Source organism: Hypomesus transpacificus, chromosome 8 (genome assembly GCF_021917145.1).
Source record: "Hypomesus transpacificus isolate Combined female chromosome 8, fHypTra1, whole genome shotgun sequence".
NCBI classification, from domain to species: domain Eukaryota; kingdom Metazoa; phylum Chordata; class Actinopteri; order Osmeriformes; family Osmeridae; genus Hypomesus; species Hypomesus transpacificus.
In genome coordinates, this window is record NC_061067.1 from 1,329,332 (window position 1) to 1,345,885 (window position 16,554).

Sequence of the window (16,554 nt, forward strand, 5' to 3'; positions counted from 1 at the left end):
GAGAGATAGATCTAATTAAAACTAACCAAAAACAGTACTCCTGTGTGGAGTGAATACAAATAAAGGCAAATAGTGTACAATAGATAACCCTATAAAATATAAATAATGCACTAGTGGATACAAATGGTTTTGAAATTACACTAAATTAGCAACGTATCTCCATCTATCTTATATTGTTACATTTTGATAACATACACACTTGGAGACTCAAGTGTGTGTGTTTATTAGAAATAGTCAAAGGTGCCGTAGGTGGGACGCGAACCGCGGACCTTCGGTTCCATTCTACGTCTTCCCCAAACACTGTAAAATTCATAATTTCGGGTGTTTTTTCGAATTGTCTTAAAACGTAACGGGTTAAACATGTTTAAACTATGAATGGGGACTTTCAACTTTCCCCTTTTCTTTCTTTTTCCTCTTCTTCTCCCTTTTTCCTCCTTTTTTCTCCCTTTTTCCTCCTTTTTTCTTCCCCCTCCCTTCTCCCCCTTCTTCCCCCCTCAAACAGGCGATTGTTCCCCAGCTTTAGCGGAAATGGTAGAGCGCTCGCTTAGCATGCGAGAGGTAGCGGGATCGATGCCCGCATTCTCCAATAACCTTTTTAAAAATAACTCTAGCAGGGGCGTTTCTACACCGAGGAAGGGACATTGCAGCCTTTTTTGCCCCAGTAAGTAAAAAAGTTAAAGAAACATATCAAGGTATTGAGAGAGTTGAGGAGCTGGAAGAGGGAGAGCCAGAGTATTTTTTATGATTTAAATGTAAAGCAAAATTAAAGTATTGAATATTTAAATATCCTTTGTTTCCGTTTTTTCCCCCGTTTTGTTTCCCATTTGCCCCCATTAGAATGAGTCTAAACCGCCACTGAACTCATGTGTATCCATATGCACCCATTTGGCTACGATAAATCAAATAAACATTATCTGTTGGCGTAGTGACAAAGTAGCCTATGTTACCCGTGTCAAAATTAGAGACGTTAACCAACTTTCAGAGTTTCCTGTCAGTAGTCTAAGCTACAACAGGCCAAAAGAACTGGACCAGCTTGTTATATTCCATTGGATAGTTATTCAACATCTTTTTTTCCTTACCTGGCTAGCTGAACATAGCGTAGAAGGCTTCCAGTAGCCTAGAACAGGCTAATACCAGCATCTAGTAAACTTACCCGGAGTAAAAACGGAAGCTTTACAAATGTTGATAATGAAACCATCGAAACCGATGCGGAAATGTAGGCTCCATTTCTCACAATGTCGTGCAATTCACTTAAGTGAGTGAGTTAGACGGTGTAAGCTAACTCACGGTGGCCTGGCGGTAACACAGGCCTAGAGGGCCATACGGAAGCCGATGCTTTGACAAATGAATTCCCCCTATTTGTTTATATTAATATGTATCAGCAGTATTAGGCTATTTATTTGATACATATGTTGTAGACTGTGTCGTCTATGGTTTCATGGCCTAGTCATGGCGTTGACGTGCAGGGAGTCATCAGCTGCTCAAACTCTTGCCCCAAGTTAGTAGTAGTATCAGTTTCAAATATGGGCAAGTAAACATGGCAACCTTTCACGTGACAGGTTCTAAAAACAGCTCTGACACCAGCTTGCTGTGAGATTGGGGCTGCGCGATATCCAGTTTGAGACACAATTTGCACCGGAGCGAATGTATTGGGGGCATTGCCGTTTAGCATGCGTTACGTAAAGCAAGAAATTGTGATTTGACAATGCGGAATTGATTAAGTCAATTTGTCTGTTATTTCAAGCTGACTGTTACAGTCAAATTATATTCGATTCATCAGAAGATTCGTCATGGACAACTTGGAAAAGCAACTGATCTGTCCAATATGCCTGGAAATGTTTACGAAGCCTGTGGTCATTCTACCATGTCAGCACAACCTATGTCGGAAGTGTGCCAATGATATATTCCAGGTACATTTCTTTAATGACATGCCCAGCTCTTAAGATGTCTAGAGCTAGTATGCTGATTTCAGGTTTGGAATTGAGAACCCACTTCACTTGATATACTGGCTTGGCCTACATAGGCTATCTATTTAGAGTTGTTATGATGATTGAGCAAGCATTTCAGTCTCTATCAGTAACTGTAGGTCTACATTGTACCATGTTACCATACTGTTGCCTAGCTACCAGCAAAAGCCTGTACATTTATACTTTGATATATTTTTTATTACTTTTCATTCTGCTGATGATGTCAAGGCCTCCAACCCCTATCTTCCAACAAGAGGAGGGTCGGTAACTTCCGGTGGCCGCTTCCGATGCCCCTCCTGTAGGCATGAGGTAGTGCTCGACCGGCATGGTGTTTATGGGCTCCAGAGAAACCTGCTGGTGGAAAATATCATTGACATGTTCAAACAGGAGTCCACCAGGTGAGGCTTACTGAAAGGATCCTCACCTTTCAGTACTGGTGTGCTCTACCTAGAACTTGGACAGAGGGTCCAAGGTCAAAGGTAGCCTCACAGTGCTATCAAACAACTCATGAAAACTGTTCAGAGATTTCTTCCGGTGTCCTCCGCTCTTTATGCCAGGTTTAAATACTGTCCAATATGGAAAAGACTATATAAAGAACATGCAGGTCTTCAAATAGGCTTGTATAGGACTTGACAAGTGACGCGGTATGTGACGTCTTTTAACCATATGGTCTCTGTCCCGTAGCAGAAACATTAACAGCTGTCAGTATTTGGTGAAGGAGAGCACATCACTCTATTGAAAGAAACCCTCCCTGAAAACAATTTTTGTATTCTTTGGGAGTGCCATCTTGTCTTTGATCTGTGGATTTGCAAGCAATTTTCTCTCATGAAAATGCAGGAGTTGAACACAGTGCTTTTAAGAATAGTGAACTCCCCTTAGGCCATGTAATCTAGCTCTGCACTGTCCTGTCACCCGACATCACGCTCTGAGCTTCAGACTTAATTTATGAGTCAAAGCTCTCTTCCGCTTGGAAGGAAAATGAGAGAGATAGGTGAAGGTTGGGCGTGTGGACCGGCTGTGTTTGTGCGGGCACTTACTTACTTTCATGTCTCTTGTCGTGTAGACAGGGAGCAGTGAAACAGTGGTGCCCAAGTGAACATAGAGGGGTGATGTAGCTGGAGCTTGTAGGAGATGATGCTACAAGTAATACTCTGCACACAGATGTAGCTACACTTCTAAACGACTCGGAGCTCGTGTCTGGAGTGGGTGTACAGCCACAGGGCTACACTGTATGGCACTACTTCACGGCACTTCCACCCATGCGCTACATTCAGGATGTGACATTGCCTGGTTTAACCTTATGACGTCATGATGGGGCCTGCTTGCTAGTCCATTAAGATCAGGTTTGTCACTTCTTCCTCGTCTGCAGTAAGCATCGTTCTCAAACAGTGTCAACAATCATTTTGTCAAACTGTGACAAAACTTCTGCACAAGCCACAGCATAGATATCTGCATCCCTTTGGAAGGATTAGGTCATTTACAACATTGGTTTGCTTTTTTCCCCAGTTCTTCATAGTAGGTATTTCATTATATTTCTCTCCTCACCAGTGTTGCTGAACAAATCTGAGACACACAATCAAGCATGCTAGTGTGAATAATTTACAAAAATGCCACACAAGTATTGTCAATCTCCACCTATCCAGCTCAATGTAGGATTTAACAAACAGAAAACAGAGGCAATGTACTTCTAAACGCCACCCGTTCAAATGCGTGTTCTGTTTCCCCTGGTGCAGCAGCAGCAGCAGCAGCAAGCCCACCACGGAAAGACAGGAGGATCAGCCCATGTGTGAGGTCCACAAGGAGGAGAGGATCAACATCTACTGTGTGACCCACGGCGTCCCCACCTGCTCCATGTGCAAGGTGTTTGGGGCTCACAAGGACTGCGAGGTGGCTCCTCTCACCAGCATCTTCCAGACCCAGAAGGTGAGTCCCACTGTTACTGTGGACGGAGCTGCTGAGCTGTGCTCCGATTGAGCGATGAGGGAGAGGACGTTTGCTGCTGTCCTGTCACATGTCCCGTTGATGCTTCCTGTATGGATGTATTGGCTAATGGCCAGGGACTTCCTGCCAGTTTTCAGTTGGTGTGTCTGTTGCTGTAGACGTTTTGTGCGTTCCCGAGTGCATCTGTGCATCCCTGTCCATTATCAAACTGTGTGTGTGTGTGTGTGTGTCTGTGTGTGTGTGTTTGTGTGTATGGCCCCCAGACAGAGCTGTCAGACGGCGTAGCGATGATGGTGGGGAACAATGACAGGATCCAGGGAATCATCAGTCAGTTAGAGGAGACCTGCCGGACCATAGAGGTGAGAATCCCAGTGGTGGAGAGAACCTGGCCCCTCACTCACACAGCAAGCAGTCACATGCACACACACAACTGAAACGCATTGCATGATTTATTCTTTTCCCCTCCCCTTTTTGTTGTGTTTTCTTTGAACTTTTTCTATGCTCTTAAGCTCCTCTGTCTGCGCCACACACGCATATAAATGATGGTTTCAGAAGCAAAGAAGGGTTTCACAAACAAAGAGGATTCATGAATTAACTCCCACACGCAATCGCACGCACACTTTTACAGTGAGATTGATAGTCACATTTCATCTCCTCGCTCAATAGGAACCAAGGAGCTAATTGATGCGAAGAGAGCAGACACTCATCCCGTGGTGTTCACTCTAGAGGTGATGAGGCTCCTTCAGCACTGTGTGCAGCACAGGATGCTGGAGCGGCTCCAGCCCTCTCTCCCTCTGTCCCCTACCATGGTGTCACTTCTGACTGCCATGCTGCTTGAACTGCACTGCCCTCTCTGCATACCAGCCTGAAGAGCTTAATGCCCTGGACCCCCACCAATATCCTGAATAACTTCTTATCTTGCTTTAGATTGGGAATTGGGAGAAGGCTGAATAGTGGTTTTGAGTGTATATGTATGTGTGTGTGTCTAGGAGAATGGTAGGAGGCAGAAGTCCCAGGTGTGCGAGAGATTCGACCAGCTGTACACCCTCCTGGAGGAGAAGAAGAGAGAGATGAGTGGGAAGGTCACGGGCGAGCAGGAGGAGAAGCTCAACTACATCCGCGGTCTGACCAGGAAGTATGGCGACCACCTGGAGGAGTGCTGTAAGGTTGTGGAGACAGGCATCCAGACTATGGAGGAGCCTGAGATGGCAGTGTTTCTACAGGTGACTCAGACAGATGATTTGAGAGCTGTGTTGGAATTAGGTGGGGGGCTAGGGGGGTTCCAGAACCCCTATAAGATTTAGGTGACCCCTAAGACAAACACATTTTAAACTGGAGGTTCTGTGCTATTGGTGTCACTCGCCCTGCATCCACCATAGGGACTACTCTAGATTGGCACCAGTCACACACTGCCTTAGAGGATACATGTTCCACCATTTTCTTTTTATATATATATATTTTTTGCAGTGAATGACTGGTTAGTAAATCACCTTCTTTTTGGTGTTTTACAGACAGCTAAACCTCTTCTCAAAAAGTGAGTCCTGGATGCTTGTGATTTGCAAAGATGGATTCTAATATACTGTAAAAGTACAACATAACGTATTTCCAAGGAGTCATTTGCCTCTTGTCCTTTTGTTAGGATTGGGGAAGTGTCAAGTACATCTCACCTGGACAAGGTGGAGCGTGGCTATGACAACATGGATCATTACAAAGTCAACTTTAAGAAGGAGGGACTGGCTATACAAAATATCGACTTCATAGAAGGTAGGGATTGGACAGGATGAGTTGTAGATTCTGATGATGTCATCAGAACATTGTGCTCCTGTGGGAGTTCACTGAATCACACAACATTCAGCAACCAATAGTAGTAGTGTTATGTTAACTGATGTGTGATGTGGTTTGCTATTATTGCAAACCCGACGTTGTGAGATATTCAATCCAGTTAGCATCAAACTCTCAGAAAATAACTATTGCTTTGCATAACCATTTGTGCCTGTAACAAAATCTCCATTGCAGAAAGTATACAAACAAAGTGTAGCCCATGGCAAATCATTGTAATATTAGATTACATTCAAAATAAAAGCTTGAGAGTTATGTCGGCCTGCTATTAATTTGTCCTCTGTAAAGAATACTCTTTCAAAGAACTTCTAAATTGTTCCAATTGACCATTTTTATGAGAGTACTCCTAGACAATAGCGCTCTTTTTGCACGATGTAGCCATTTATTACACTAGTTGTTATTGTTTAGCTCTCTCACTGCCCACTTTTTTTCTGCAGATGATGATGATGAAGATGATGAAGAGGCTGTGGATGAAGGAGAAGAAGGTGCCAATGCTGGATTGGGGACCCAGGCCGCACCTCTGGTCACCTCCCCACAGAGTGCTTCCAGGAGTGCTGCCCCGCCCTAGCACCCATGCACCCAGGCGGAGCTAAACCCACCTAGGAGAACGTGACCTGTAGCCTCTGATCTGAGTTCAGTTCTGAGGAGATTTTCTTTGGGGGGATCAGCACAGGTGAATCTCTATGGTTTACCTCTTGAGCGCTGGAGGGGTGATACCCACCTGCGGTCATTTTCTACCTGGATCAGAGAGTGAACATGGGGAGAGATGGGAAAGTCTGGACAGAAGTTTTCCTGGGTCTCACTTCAATGAGTCTGATTAGGTGGAACAGGGTTGGACTAGATTGTTTACCCAATTGCAACTATTAACCTGGTCAACTTCACGAATGGAGTACTTATTTGGGGTAATTAAAGCATGTATGAATCATTCATTACCCACTTTTGGTTTTCTTTTAGATGCTTTATACAGAACAATTATTTTTTCTATGCCTAAATGTTTTTCTTTGAACCAAACACAGCAATTTGTGTATTTCTTCCTAGATTTTTATTTCAGGTCTTCACCTACACAGGCAGTACTGTTGTGAATCTTTCCATGTCTTTTTATATAGTAGGCATGCCACCGTCTTCGGATCCACATCGTTAGAGAATGATTGAAGTAGAGCTTTTCAACTTGCTCCACGTCCTCAGCTTTTTTGTGTGATTTTGTAATGAAAGCTGATCAGATCATACAAGTCATTAGGATAGAACAAATAATTATTCTAACGTGTGAAGACAGATAGTTGACGTCACCCCCACCGTTCTAATTAACGCGGGAATCAGGAAGTGTCTCTTAATACAGAAATGTACCATACATTTTATGTTTCCAAATTGAAACAATAATCCTTCCTCCATTGACACCCCCTCTACCTTCAGGTCTTGTACTTGTAATCCAAACCATTTTTGAGGTCATTAGGCTGACAAGAAGTCATTTCCTGTGGGCTCCAGTCCCCTTTATCCATGACTTACTCCTTCCCTTCCGTCTCTTCTTCTTGGCTGACAGTGGACAGGCCTATTTCACATGTCTCAGTGCCTAAGATGAGATAACAATGTGAGTGGGACTGTGTAATAATCCTCTTCACCTTCTCCTTCCAGATCAGCGGAGGGTGTCTGTGTGTGTGTGAGATGGACCCTGCTCGTGGGGCCTCATTACACTTCACACACACTGGACACACACACACAAAGAATCAGACGACTAAAGATTGTTTAGATGCCCAGGCTATTCTGTGTTATGATACATGATGTGAAAACGCATTGTCCCACCCTTTCTCACGTACTGCGATGTATGCCAGCTCATCTCTTCAAAAGCTGTTTCTAATTCATTTGACACCAGTTTCACAAGAAACAAAACCGTGGTGTATGAAATGTGTGTTTAATAATCTGCTCTCTGGGCTGGATGGCAGTCAACCTCTTACCATAGGTTATACTTCAGCCTGCTGAGCTTACACCCTGCAGTCTTCTTCATGTCTCACTGAAGGTGACTTGGCTGGCAACAACTGGATGCAGAATCTGCCATTGACTCCTATCCAATCACTTGAGAGCATCTTTCAATGCCTGCACAATGTTGTTTCCAGGCTGTAATAAGCTCTCTGTGACTGTCAGGTTGAACAGTATGTGATGACTCACTCACACACACACACCCACACAGACTGTGCACTTGTTTTGTTTGGTTTATCCTGACTGCGAGGGTCAAGGATCGAGACACACACACACACTTCATCTCTGTTCCTTTTGGCAGATTGTCTCATTCATTGAATGCCAGTGTAATTAGGTCTACTCTCATGGATCTAGTTCTTTGAAACATAATGGCTGATGGTTACTTGAGTAACTATTTAAGGATTGTAAGTGACTTTTATTCCCCAGGTCACATTACGCCTTATTGTTGTACTACATTTACATTGATTTAAGAATATGTGAAGAAGTGTTATGGTAATAATGACTTGCAGAATTAATTGAATAACAAGTATATTCAATTGGATAGGCCTACATACTTAAAATTGAAGTTGGGTAATGGTAGATTTCACCATATTCCTGTAGTGGAGCAGTTGCGTTTTAAATAATCAATTAACAAAAGACAGACCAGTAATGCTATGTTTTTGCAAAAAACTATATTTCCGAGATTCGATAAGCATTTAGGTCCCTTTGTGAAATCCTTACAGTTTAACTCAAGATTATAAAATCAAATGTATGGCTATGCTTTGTGTTCGACCTGTGAGTTTAATAATATCCACAAAGAAGTGTAAAAACTTGCTTTTCAGATTTTATTGAAAAATATAAATATAAGACATTCTCTTGCACAACAAAAAATTACTGGTTGCTCATAAGTTTATTAACAAACTTAAATAACATATAGTACAATGGAACTCCATTTCAGATAAAGTATCAATTTCTAAATGCGTTACTAAGAATATCATTCCTATAGCCTATAATCAACCCAAAATATTTCCTTTTAACAGTGAAAGAATGGTGTATGCTACAGTTTTGAACACTTACACAAGAATAGAAATTGATAGTTTTTCTTTGCATGATACAATCTGATTAGACTACAAGCCCATTTACTCTCCGTCAATTTAAGTTAAAGCTATAAAATAAATACTTTTAGAACAATGATGTAAAAGCAGCACTATGGTACAGAATATCATGTTTGTGCTAAATGTAAAAAAAAATCTTTGGTGGATGGAATGGTGATTATTTATTTTCCGAAGATCTCCATCATTTTTCTGTTGTTATGCGCTTGTTGGGCTAACTGTTCGGCTCTGGACATTTCCATCATCTCTCGGAGCAGGTGGAACGTCAGATCCAGCGATATCGGCGGGTCCTCGGATCTTCTCTCCCTCTCCATCGAGTCGTCGAGTTGGTTTGCTAAACCGCTGATGGGCCGGTTGATGTTCCCAACTTTGCCTTGTAGAAGACGCTGCGTCAGTTGGAGTTGTAAGGCTCTGTTGTAGATTGCCGGTGATCCCTCGGAGAACATTTTCGACGCGGTCCCAGCTGAGTTTGGGTTCCTGTTTCCCATCCGGATGAAGTTTTCCTCTCCTACACGAGCTAGGATGGGAAGAGATTGATGCTGAGGGTCGGTCTGCGGCGCCAGCGCGCGCTGGATAGCGCCAGGGCTTTCAACAGCCCTACATTCATAGCGTGGTAAGAAGGCAACGAGCAGAACCACGGTGGTGACAAATAAATTGAGCTTCATGTCAGAGGATCAACAGGAATCTGAGAAAGAAAAGAGTGAATTAACTTCACCTTTTGTCGCCATTACTATAATTACTTTAAAGTTATCAATTTTCAAAATGCGCACCCAGGCATTTTCACATGGATTTTGACCATTTTATGCACAGAAGCATTTTGGTATGGCGAAGTTGCATGAAACACTGTAATACATTTCATAAAAAGTTTCAATGAGGACTAATAGTTCCTGTCTCTTGTCCATGGTCACACAAGAAATGTAGCCTACTAGAATAACAGACTAAATCTTAGGTCTATGTAAAGTAATCCATTTAAGGGTCCATAAATCCAGGATTTGGTGAAACGTCCACAAAAGCAAATCGACATAATGACCACTTATGCTCTATTTCCAGGAGAGAGAATATATCCATTAAGTTATTGTAATGCAAGAAGGTATGAACATATCTTATGACACCTGTCTGCACAATAAAAATAAGTAAATATGAAGCGCGAGGGGACTGAATCAAGTAGAACTAGTCTCACCTTAAACCGTTATTCTTTTGCCAATAGAAGGTTTCAGTTGAGATGTCTCCCTCTTCCAGTGTAGTATCAAGAAATTAGTCAAAGCAGTTCTTGAAAGAATGGACTTATATAGCCAAGACCTGCTACAAGTGTCACGCTCTGAGCTCAGAGATTGCGTCTGCGCAAAGTTGCATGGGTGTAACTTGAATGAACGAATCTGAGAAAGTCTAGAGTAGTTTGGATGGGATGAGTCATAAAGGTGGCGATGTGTGTGTGATTGCGCTTGCGCTTGCGCTTCCCTGCGTGCGTGCGTGCGTGCGTGCGTGTGTGCATATGTATTCTGATTATAGCCTCTTGCAAAAACACTTGACAGGGAGTTTGGCCTTGTAGCACATTTCAATTGCATCCCTGTTTGAAAGTGAGGAGACCAGTTCATTGATCAAATGCATGTCAGATATTCGTCCAGAAAAGACACAGTTTGCAGTCAAATTCAATCACTTACATCATTCAGTAAAAATTGGAATGAGTCGATATTGTTGATCCTGACTTAAGATGTACAGGTACAACACATTATCTCTCAGAATACATCCTACATTAACATAATTCTCAAGTTGAATCAGCACAGATGGTTCCCCTCACACCCATATTTCTGTCTCAAACCTGAATATGGCAGATGGGACCCAAAATACAGGTGTTTCTGTATATTGAACATGATTAGAGTCAGAGTTTGGAAAACCTTCTCTCTGGTCTTCCTAACTGTCGTACAACTACAGGGATGCACTTCTGAACAGTCGAAGCAAGATACATTCACCTGATCTGCTCGTGGCTTCCAGTGATTCATTCTTGCTGGCTGAGTTGCTGCACAGACGTACGTCACTAACCCTGTCGTTGACGTCCTCCCCCTTGCCCCTGTAGACAGACACCATGATGGAGACCTTGATTCCAGCAACACACCACCATCAGAATCCCAAACAGTCTGAGTCTGATTCTTTTGATTCAGGTCTCTCTCTCTCTCTTTCACTCTTTGTTTCAGTCTTTCTCTCTCTGTGTCGATGTGTGAAAAGTTCTCCCAATTTTCTCTCTCTGTTTCTGTTCATCTTTACAGTTATCTCACTCTTTTTAAAATCCATTCAGAAAAATGTTTTCTGTTTTTCACCGTTTGATCCCAGAAGTCGATGAGTCAAGTCAACTTTGTTTAGTTTTTCAAAAAACTGCGATGGTTCTTTCCCCTAACTGAAACTGATTGTGGTATAAAAAGGCAGAGGAAATCAGATTTCAAACTCCTGTACTCTTGGAGAACCTAAAGAGATCATGTTGTCAGGTGATTCAAAAAGGGGGATCCTTCCCAAGAAAAGCCCAATGCTATTAAATGTAATAACAACATCCATCTTTTGGACTGAGGCAATTTGACAGTGTACCTATAGAGTGGGAGAGTATGGAAGAACGGGGGATTTTAAACAGCCTGTGTTATTATCATCATGATTTTGTTGTTGCTGCTTTCCCTAAAATATGGTGTATACAGTCCAGGTTTTGATTCGTTTTATCATCAAGGGAGTCAGGTGGCTGAGCGGGTAGAGCATCGGGCTAGTAATCTGAAGGTTGCCAGTTTGATTCCCCGGCCGGTGCACATGACGTTGTGTCCTTGGGCAAGGCACTTCACCCTACTTGCCTTGGGGAGAATGTCCCTGTACTTACTGTAAGTCGCTCTGGATAAGAGCGTCTGCTAAATGACTAAATGTAAATGTATCAGCACATCCGTTTACAATCTGTCACATGTGTTCCTGCCAGTGCTGTGCATGTACAAGTCCTTCCATCTGGGCTCCTCTCCCATCTCCTTCAGGGGAGGTGTCAGGTCCCATCATGGGAAGCACATGCTCTCCGCCACGAATAGAACACACCAGCAGATGAAGGAACCACAGCTCCTGGTCATCCATATCACCTCATTTTCCAATCACTGTCCCTAAACTGATCACTCAAAGAGGAACTGGCCCGCAGTGTGATGCAACAGCGGAATAGCTCCAGGCCCACATTATAGAAGCACTCCAGTCCCTTTTTTTAGTGTAATTAGAAGTTTACGCCACATAATGGACTGTGATTGTGAGATAGACACTGACCAGGAATAGTTATCTCAGACAGCATCAGCTGCAGCATTACGACAAAGACAGAATGTTGTCTTACCCTTTCAAGTGAAAAGAAGGAAATCAGAGGAAAAGCTATTTACAACACTTAAAAAACAGAAAACAATCCATGCCAACAGATGACACGTCTTCTTTAATTCCTCTCTCTCCTAATCGCAACATGTCACTTTGAGGTGGTATAAGCTTGTGCTTTCTTTGTACACTTTGTGAAGAGCTTCCACGTTCTTCATTGGGTTGACCCCTGTTGGCCCTGTGTATCCAGCCACACACACAGAGAATTTTCCCAATTATTCTGCAGGGGTTGTTTTCAGCTTTGACTACCACATCTCCATATACAAGGTGTCTGTGGCCTTATAAATGAGTGTTAACAGGGTCTGGTCGACTCCACAGCACATTGGATGGGTCCAGGGACAAAACCCCGACCTTAGAAGCATAACCTCGTATCTCCCTGCAGGAAGGCAGGACCAGCCGAAGGACCTGGTAAAATGAGGGCTTTTATTGGGTTTAGAGTGCATTTGAATACATTGTTCCATGTTAACAAGCTGTTACAAGCAGGGACACAGCAGAGAATGATTGTGACATCACCCACTCTGAGAAACAGTTCAAACACATTTAGTTTGCCAACCTGTTGAAATGGCGTTTCCCCCTTATTGTATATCATGTTTAAATAAATGTAGTAAATGATTTTAACCAAAGTCAAACAGTGCATGTACAGCAGATAATCTAAGACCAGAAGGGCACTGCATTACTTGGGATCTATTGAACATACACTTTATCCACATCCCAAAATAAGCATTATACATCAAACATGTGACCATAGATTTGAGAGAATACCAGTTTTTGATTAACCATACATATAAATTACATTCTGTATTCCACTGATGAAGTTCTGTCCCTAGACATATTTCTATTCTCCTATGTTTTAGAAATTGAGTGTATTTCCAGTTTGTTTATATTGTTATGATGGGAGAATATAAAGGAAATCTTAGATCTACTTTTGGAAACCAGGATCAGCATGGATCAGATGTCTTCTCAGTTCTGCTTTCCCCCGCCTAGGGACTGCTTGAGGTCTCCAGTGATTTGAACAACGACATAACCATCATGTCATGAGAGGGATAAAAGCAAAACACAAGTTCAGTGGCAGAAATGACGAACAAAAGTTAAATGTATGGATTTCTGTTTGTGTGGTGTTTGTGGTACTTGTGATAGATGTGGGACTGTGTGGGTCTACATACCTCTGACTTTAGTCCCCTTTCTATTTTCTACAAAACGAAACAAAAACTGGGTCACAATCATTGTAGAAAAATTGTTGCCAGCCAAAACCTTTTACATTGTAAAAAGTGACAACAATGATTTATAGGGCTCCATCACCTTCTCAACCGGGACACAACAACAACATATTGTGGTCTTATTCTGCTCCTGATGTCATGACCGGAAAAAAAAATGATCAAGATGTTTTCAATCGAATGTCTTCCAACAGATATAAATCTACTATGTTTTTAATGTATTTTATGTTTGTTTTTTATTAAATCTGACTTGTTTATTTCCATGTAACAGTATTTTTTTTTTATAAAGGAATGGACATAGCCACCTCATTCAGCTGAGCTGTTTCCACTGTAAGTCTGTTGGCTGGGTCCTAACTAGTGACTTACAGTTGGTCTTCAAGATGTTGACATGAACTGGAACGATAATGCTGATCAGTCTCCTCCCTCGCCTGCTTCCCCATCACGTCTCAGCCAGGGTTTCCAGCATCACGTTCATTTCTCTTCACTCACAAACTTTTTACCAACCAACCAAATGTTGCAGAGAATGTGAAACACCTTGAAGTTGTGAACATATAAAAATGTCACTGTTGCATTAAGAAAATGCTCTCGTCGCGTGTTGCTCGTGTGTGTAGATGGGAGGCAATGCTGTATGACAGTTCATCGTAGAGTTTCACATGCTGTCAATGACTTATCTTCACCCAGCTTGGGCATTTGTGTCAGCTATATATGTCACAGTAGCTATGTTAGTATACCCATCGATGAATAGGCTGATTCACTGGAGTGTAAAGCTACTTCAACAACACTGGCATGGAGGTGGCCATCGTCATAGGGATACCCATCTACAGATGTAGGGTCAGCATCCCGCTTCCCTGTTCCTCTAAACTATACGTGCCTAAATAGACTAAACTGATGCCAGATCAGTGAGGTTCATATGCCGCAAATAGTTTCTTGTCATGGGTCAGTGATGGTTACGTAAGTATCAGGATTGGAGCAGCTCAGGGCTCATCAAAGTGATGTGAGGTCCAAATCCAGGAACACAAGACTAACAGGAATACTTCCTGTCCTCTTTGCTAACAGACCATTTGAATAATCCCCATCATGCTTTGCAGAAGATCGCTGTGAATATTTGTCCCACGGTGCGTGTAATCTCCCTCACCACATTACACTAGATTCTGGCCAATGAAGATGCATTGAGATGGACTATTTTTTGTTTCTTGGTATTAGGGCTGTGTGCTTTGCTGTTGACCTGACTCTGGAATAGGTCTGTCAAATGATCTTGACACGAATGTCTGTTTGTGTGGAGTTTGAAACTCTATTGAGACTTGTTGATAATTTCATCATCGGACTTTGGTGAATAATATTCAGAGTCAGTTGTATGTGACTACGTTTGAGTATGTCAAATATAATCACACTCAAAAACAAAGTCAGTTCACGGTCAGTGTGAAAAGTTTTCATCTTTGATGTTACACAAGACTACACAGTGTTACTTACATTGTATTCTTAGAATTATGACTCTGATACATGCGGTGCTGCAGATGTTCCTTTGCTTTCTTCCTGTAAATTAAACAGAATTGATGGCACATTGTTGTTCTTCCTTTTTCAGGCAGATAAAATGTACCCTGGGGAGAATGTGAGATTATCTTACATTTAAAATCTAACATTTTTAGATGGTCAGGCATTCAAACATCACACACAAAAATAAAATATCTTGCCTCATAAATGAAATAAGGTTTTACCAAGAACAGTCATATCATTAGCACAATCAGAACTATGTTATCTAAAATAAATCTATAAATATGCCCAGTTACAAATTCCTGAGATAAATTTAAGTTCAACCGTCTCAGAAGATCTCCGTAAAGGTCTTGATTGAAGCAGCTGATATTTGATTTGATTGAACCTCTGTGATCTAAAGGGTGTCAGAGCTCGACATCAATCACTTAAATGAGCAAAATAAAACTAATGTAATCACTTGCAGGCACAGATATGAATCTCAATGTGAAAGCCTTGTGTCAGCGCTCCCCTCTGCACTGGACCTGACATCTGAGACAGGAGGAGATGATGGGGAGGATAACATGACGCAAAAGAGATAGAAAGAGAGAGATAGAGAAAGAGGGACACTCTCATCAAGCATCAGCAGCAGTCAGTTGTAGACGTCTGGAACAAGAGGTGGCTATGCCTGCCCAGTCGATCCAATTACGTGATTCCAACGGACCTATTCAGGAGCACGATGATGTCAAATTACTCACAAAGAAAGACATGTAGTTCTGCACATGAAGAACCCCCCATGCAATTTAACTTGGTGTAAGTCAACAATCATCTTGATTGTTTATTTGTTATTAAAACAGTATGCTAACAACCAAGTATATTGGTCATAAAAATTACCTGCATGTAGCTTCTTACTAACCCTTTACTTTAATTAAAACGAATTGTTATTAATTAACTTATTTTTATATTAAAAAACACTCAAATTAGTGATACCAAGCACACACTAATTGGCCACAGCATAAAAGCAATGTGTGCAGGTAAGTAATAATGAACACTTTTCCAAAATTAGCATTTTGTTTTGGTTACAATGACTGTCACAATATTGTTTTAAGAGCCAGCATAATTTTGTCAGTCAAGTTAAATTGATAGGGTGATTAATATGGGACTCACTGTAGTTGCAGATCTCTGTTCTGACTGAGGAACAGGCGAATGGGGTTGATAAACAATTTACATTTACATTTACATTTAGTCATTTAGCAGACGCTCTTATCCAGAGCGACTCACAGTAAGTACAGGGACATTACCCCCGAGGCAAGTAGGGTGAAGTGCCTTGCCCAAGGACACAATGTCATTTGGCACAGCCGGGAATCGAACTGGCAACCTTCTGATTACTAGCCCGATTCTCTCACCGCTCAGCCACCTGACTCCCACTGCAGCGACTGCAATTGCAGCGACTGACTCCTGACTCTCTCACCGCTCAGCCACCTGACTCCCACTGCAGCGACTGCAATTGCAGCGACTGACTCCTGACTCCCCAATTGCAGCGACTTTTTAATTGTGCCTAGAAGATTCTCAGATGGACAGGCAGCACAGAGCTACTTGTAATGGGATTAGACTGCAGACTATAACTTTAAGCAACACAACAGCCTGAAAGTGGAGAGTCATTTTATTGTAATTAAAGTATAGTTTTTCAATCCC

At 42.1% G+C, this 16,554-nt stretch overlaps 2 protein-coding genes across 2 annotated transcripts; one reads left to right on the forward strand and one right to left on the reverse strand.

Moving 5' to 3' along the window:
* The first annotated feature begins 1,603 nt into the window (after positions 1-1,603).
* Positions 1,604-6,741, forward strand: trim55b (tripartite motif containing 55b). Its single transcript, XM_047023568.1, has 8 exons — positions 1,604-1,910; positions 2,196-2,365; positions 3,701-3,890; positions 4,172-4,267; positions 4,898-5,131; positions 5,420-5,442; positions 5,548-5,672; positions 6,185-6,741. The coding sequence occupies exons 1-8, from the start codon at positions 1,791-1,793 to the stop codon at positions 6,313-6,315; spliced, it is 1,089 nt and encodes a 362-aa protein (XP_046879524.1). The 5' UTR covers positions 1,604-1,790; the 3' UTR covers positions 6,316-6,741.
* A 2,064-nt stretch (positions 6,742-8,805) lies between these two features.
* On the reverse strand, positions 8,806-9,489 carry crhb (corticotropin releasing hormone b). Its single transcript, XM_047023604.1, has one exon. It carries the CDS (start codon positions 9,472-9,474, stop codon positions 8,974-8,976), a length of 501 nt encoding a protein of 166 aa, XP_046879560.1. The 5' UTR covers positions 9,475-9,489; the 3' UTR covers positions 8,806-8,973.
* Positions 9,490-16,554: the final 7,065 nt, after the last annotated feature.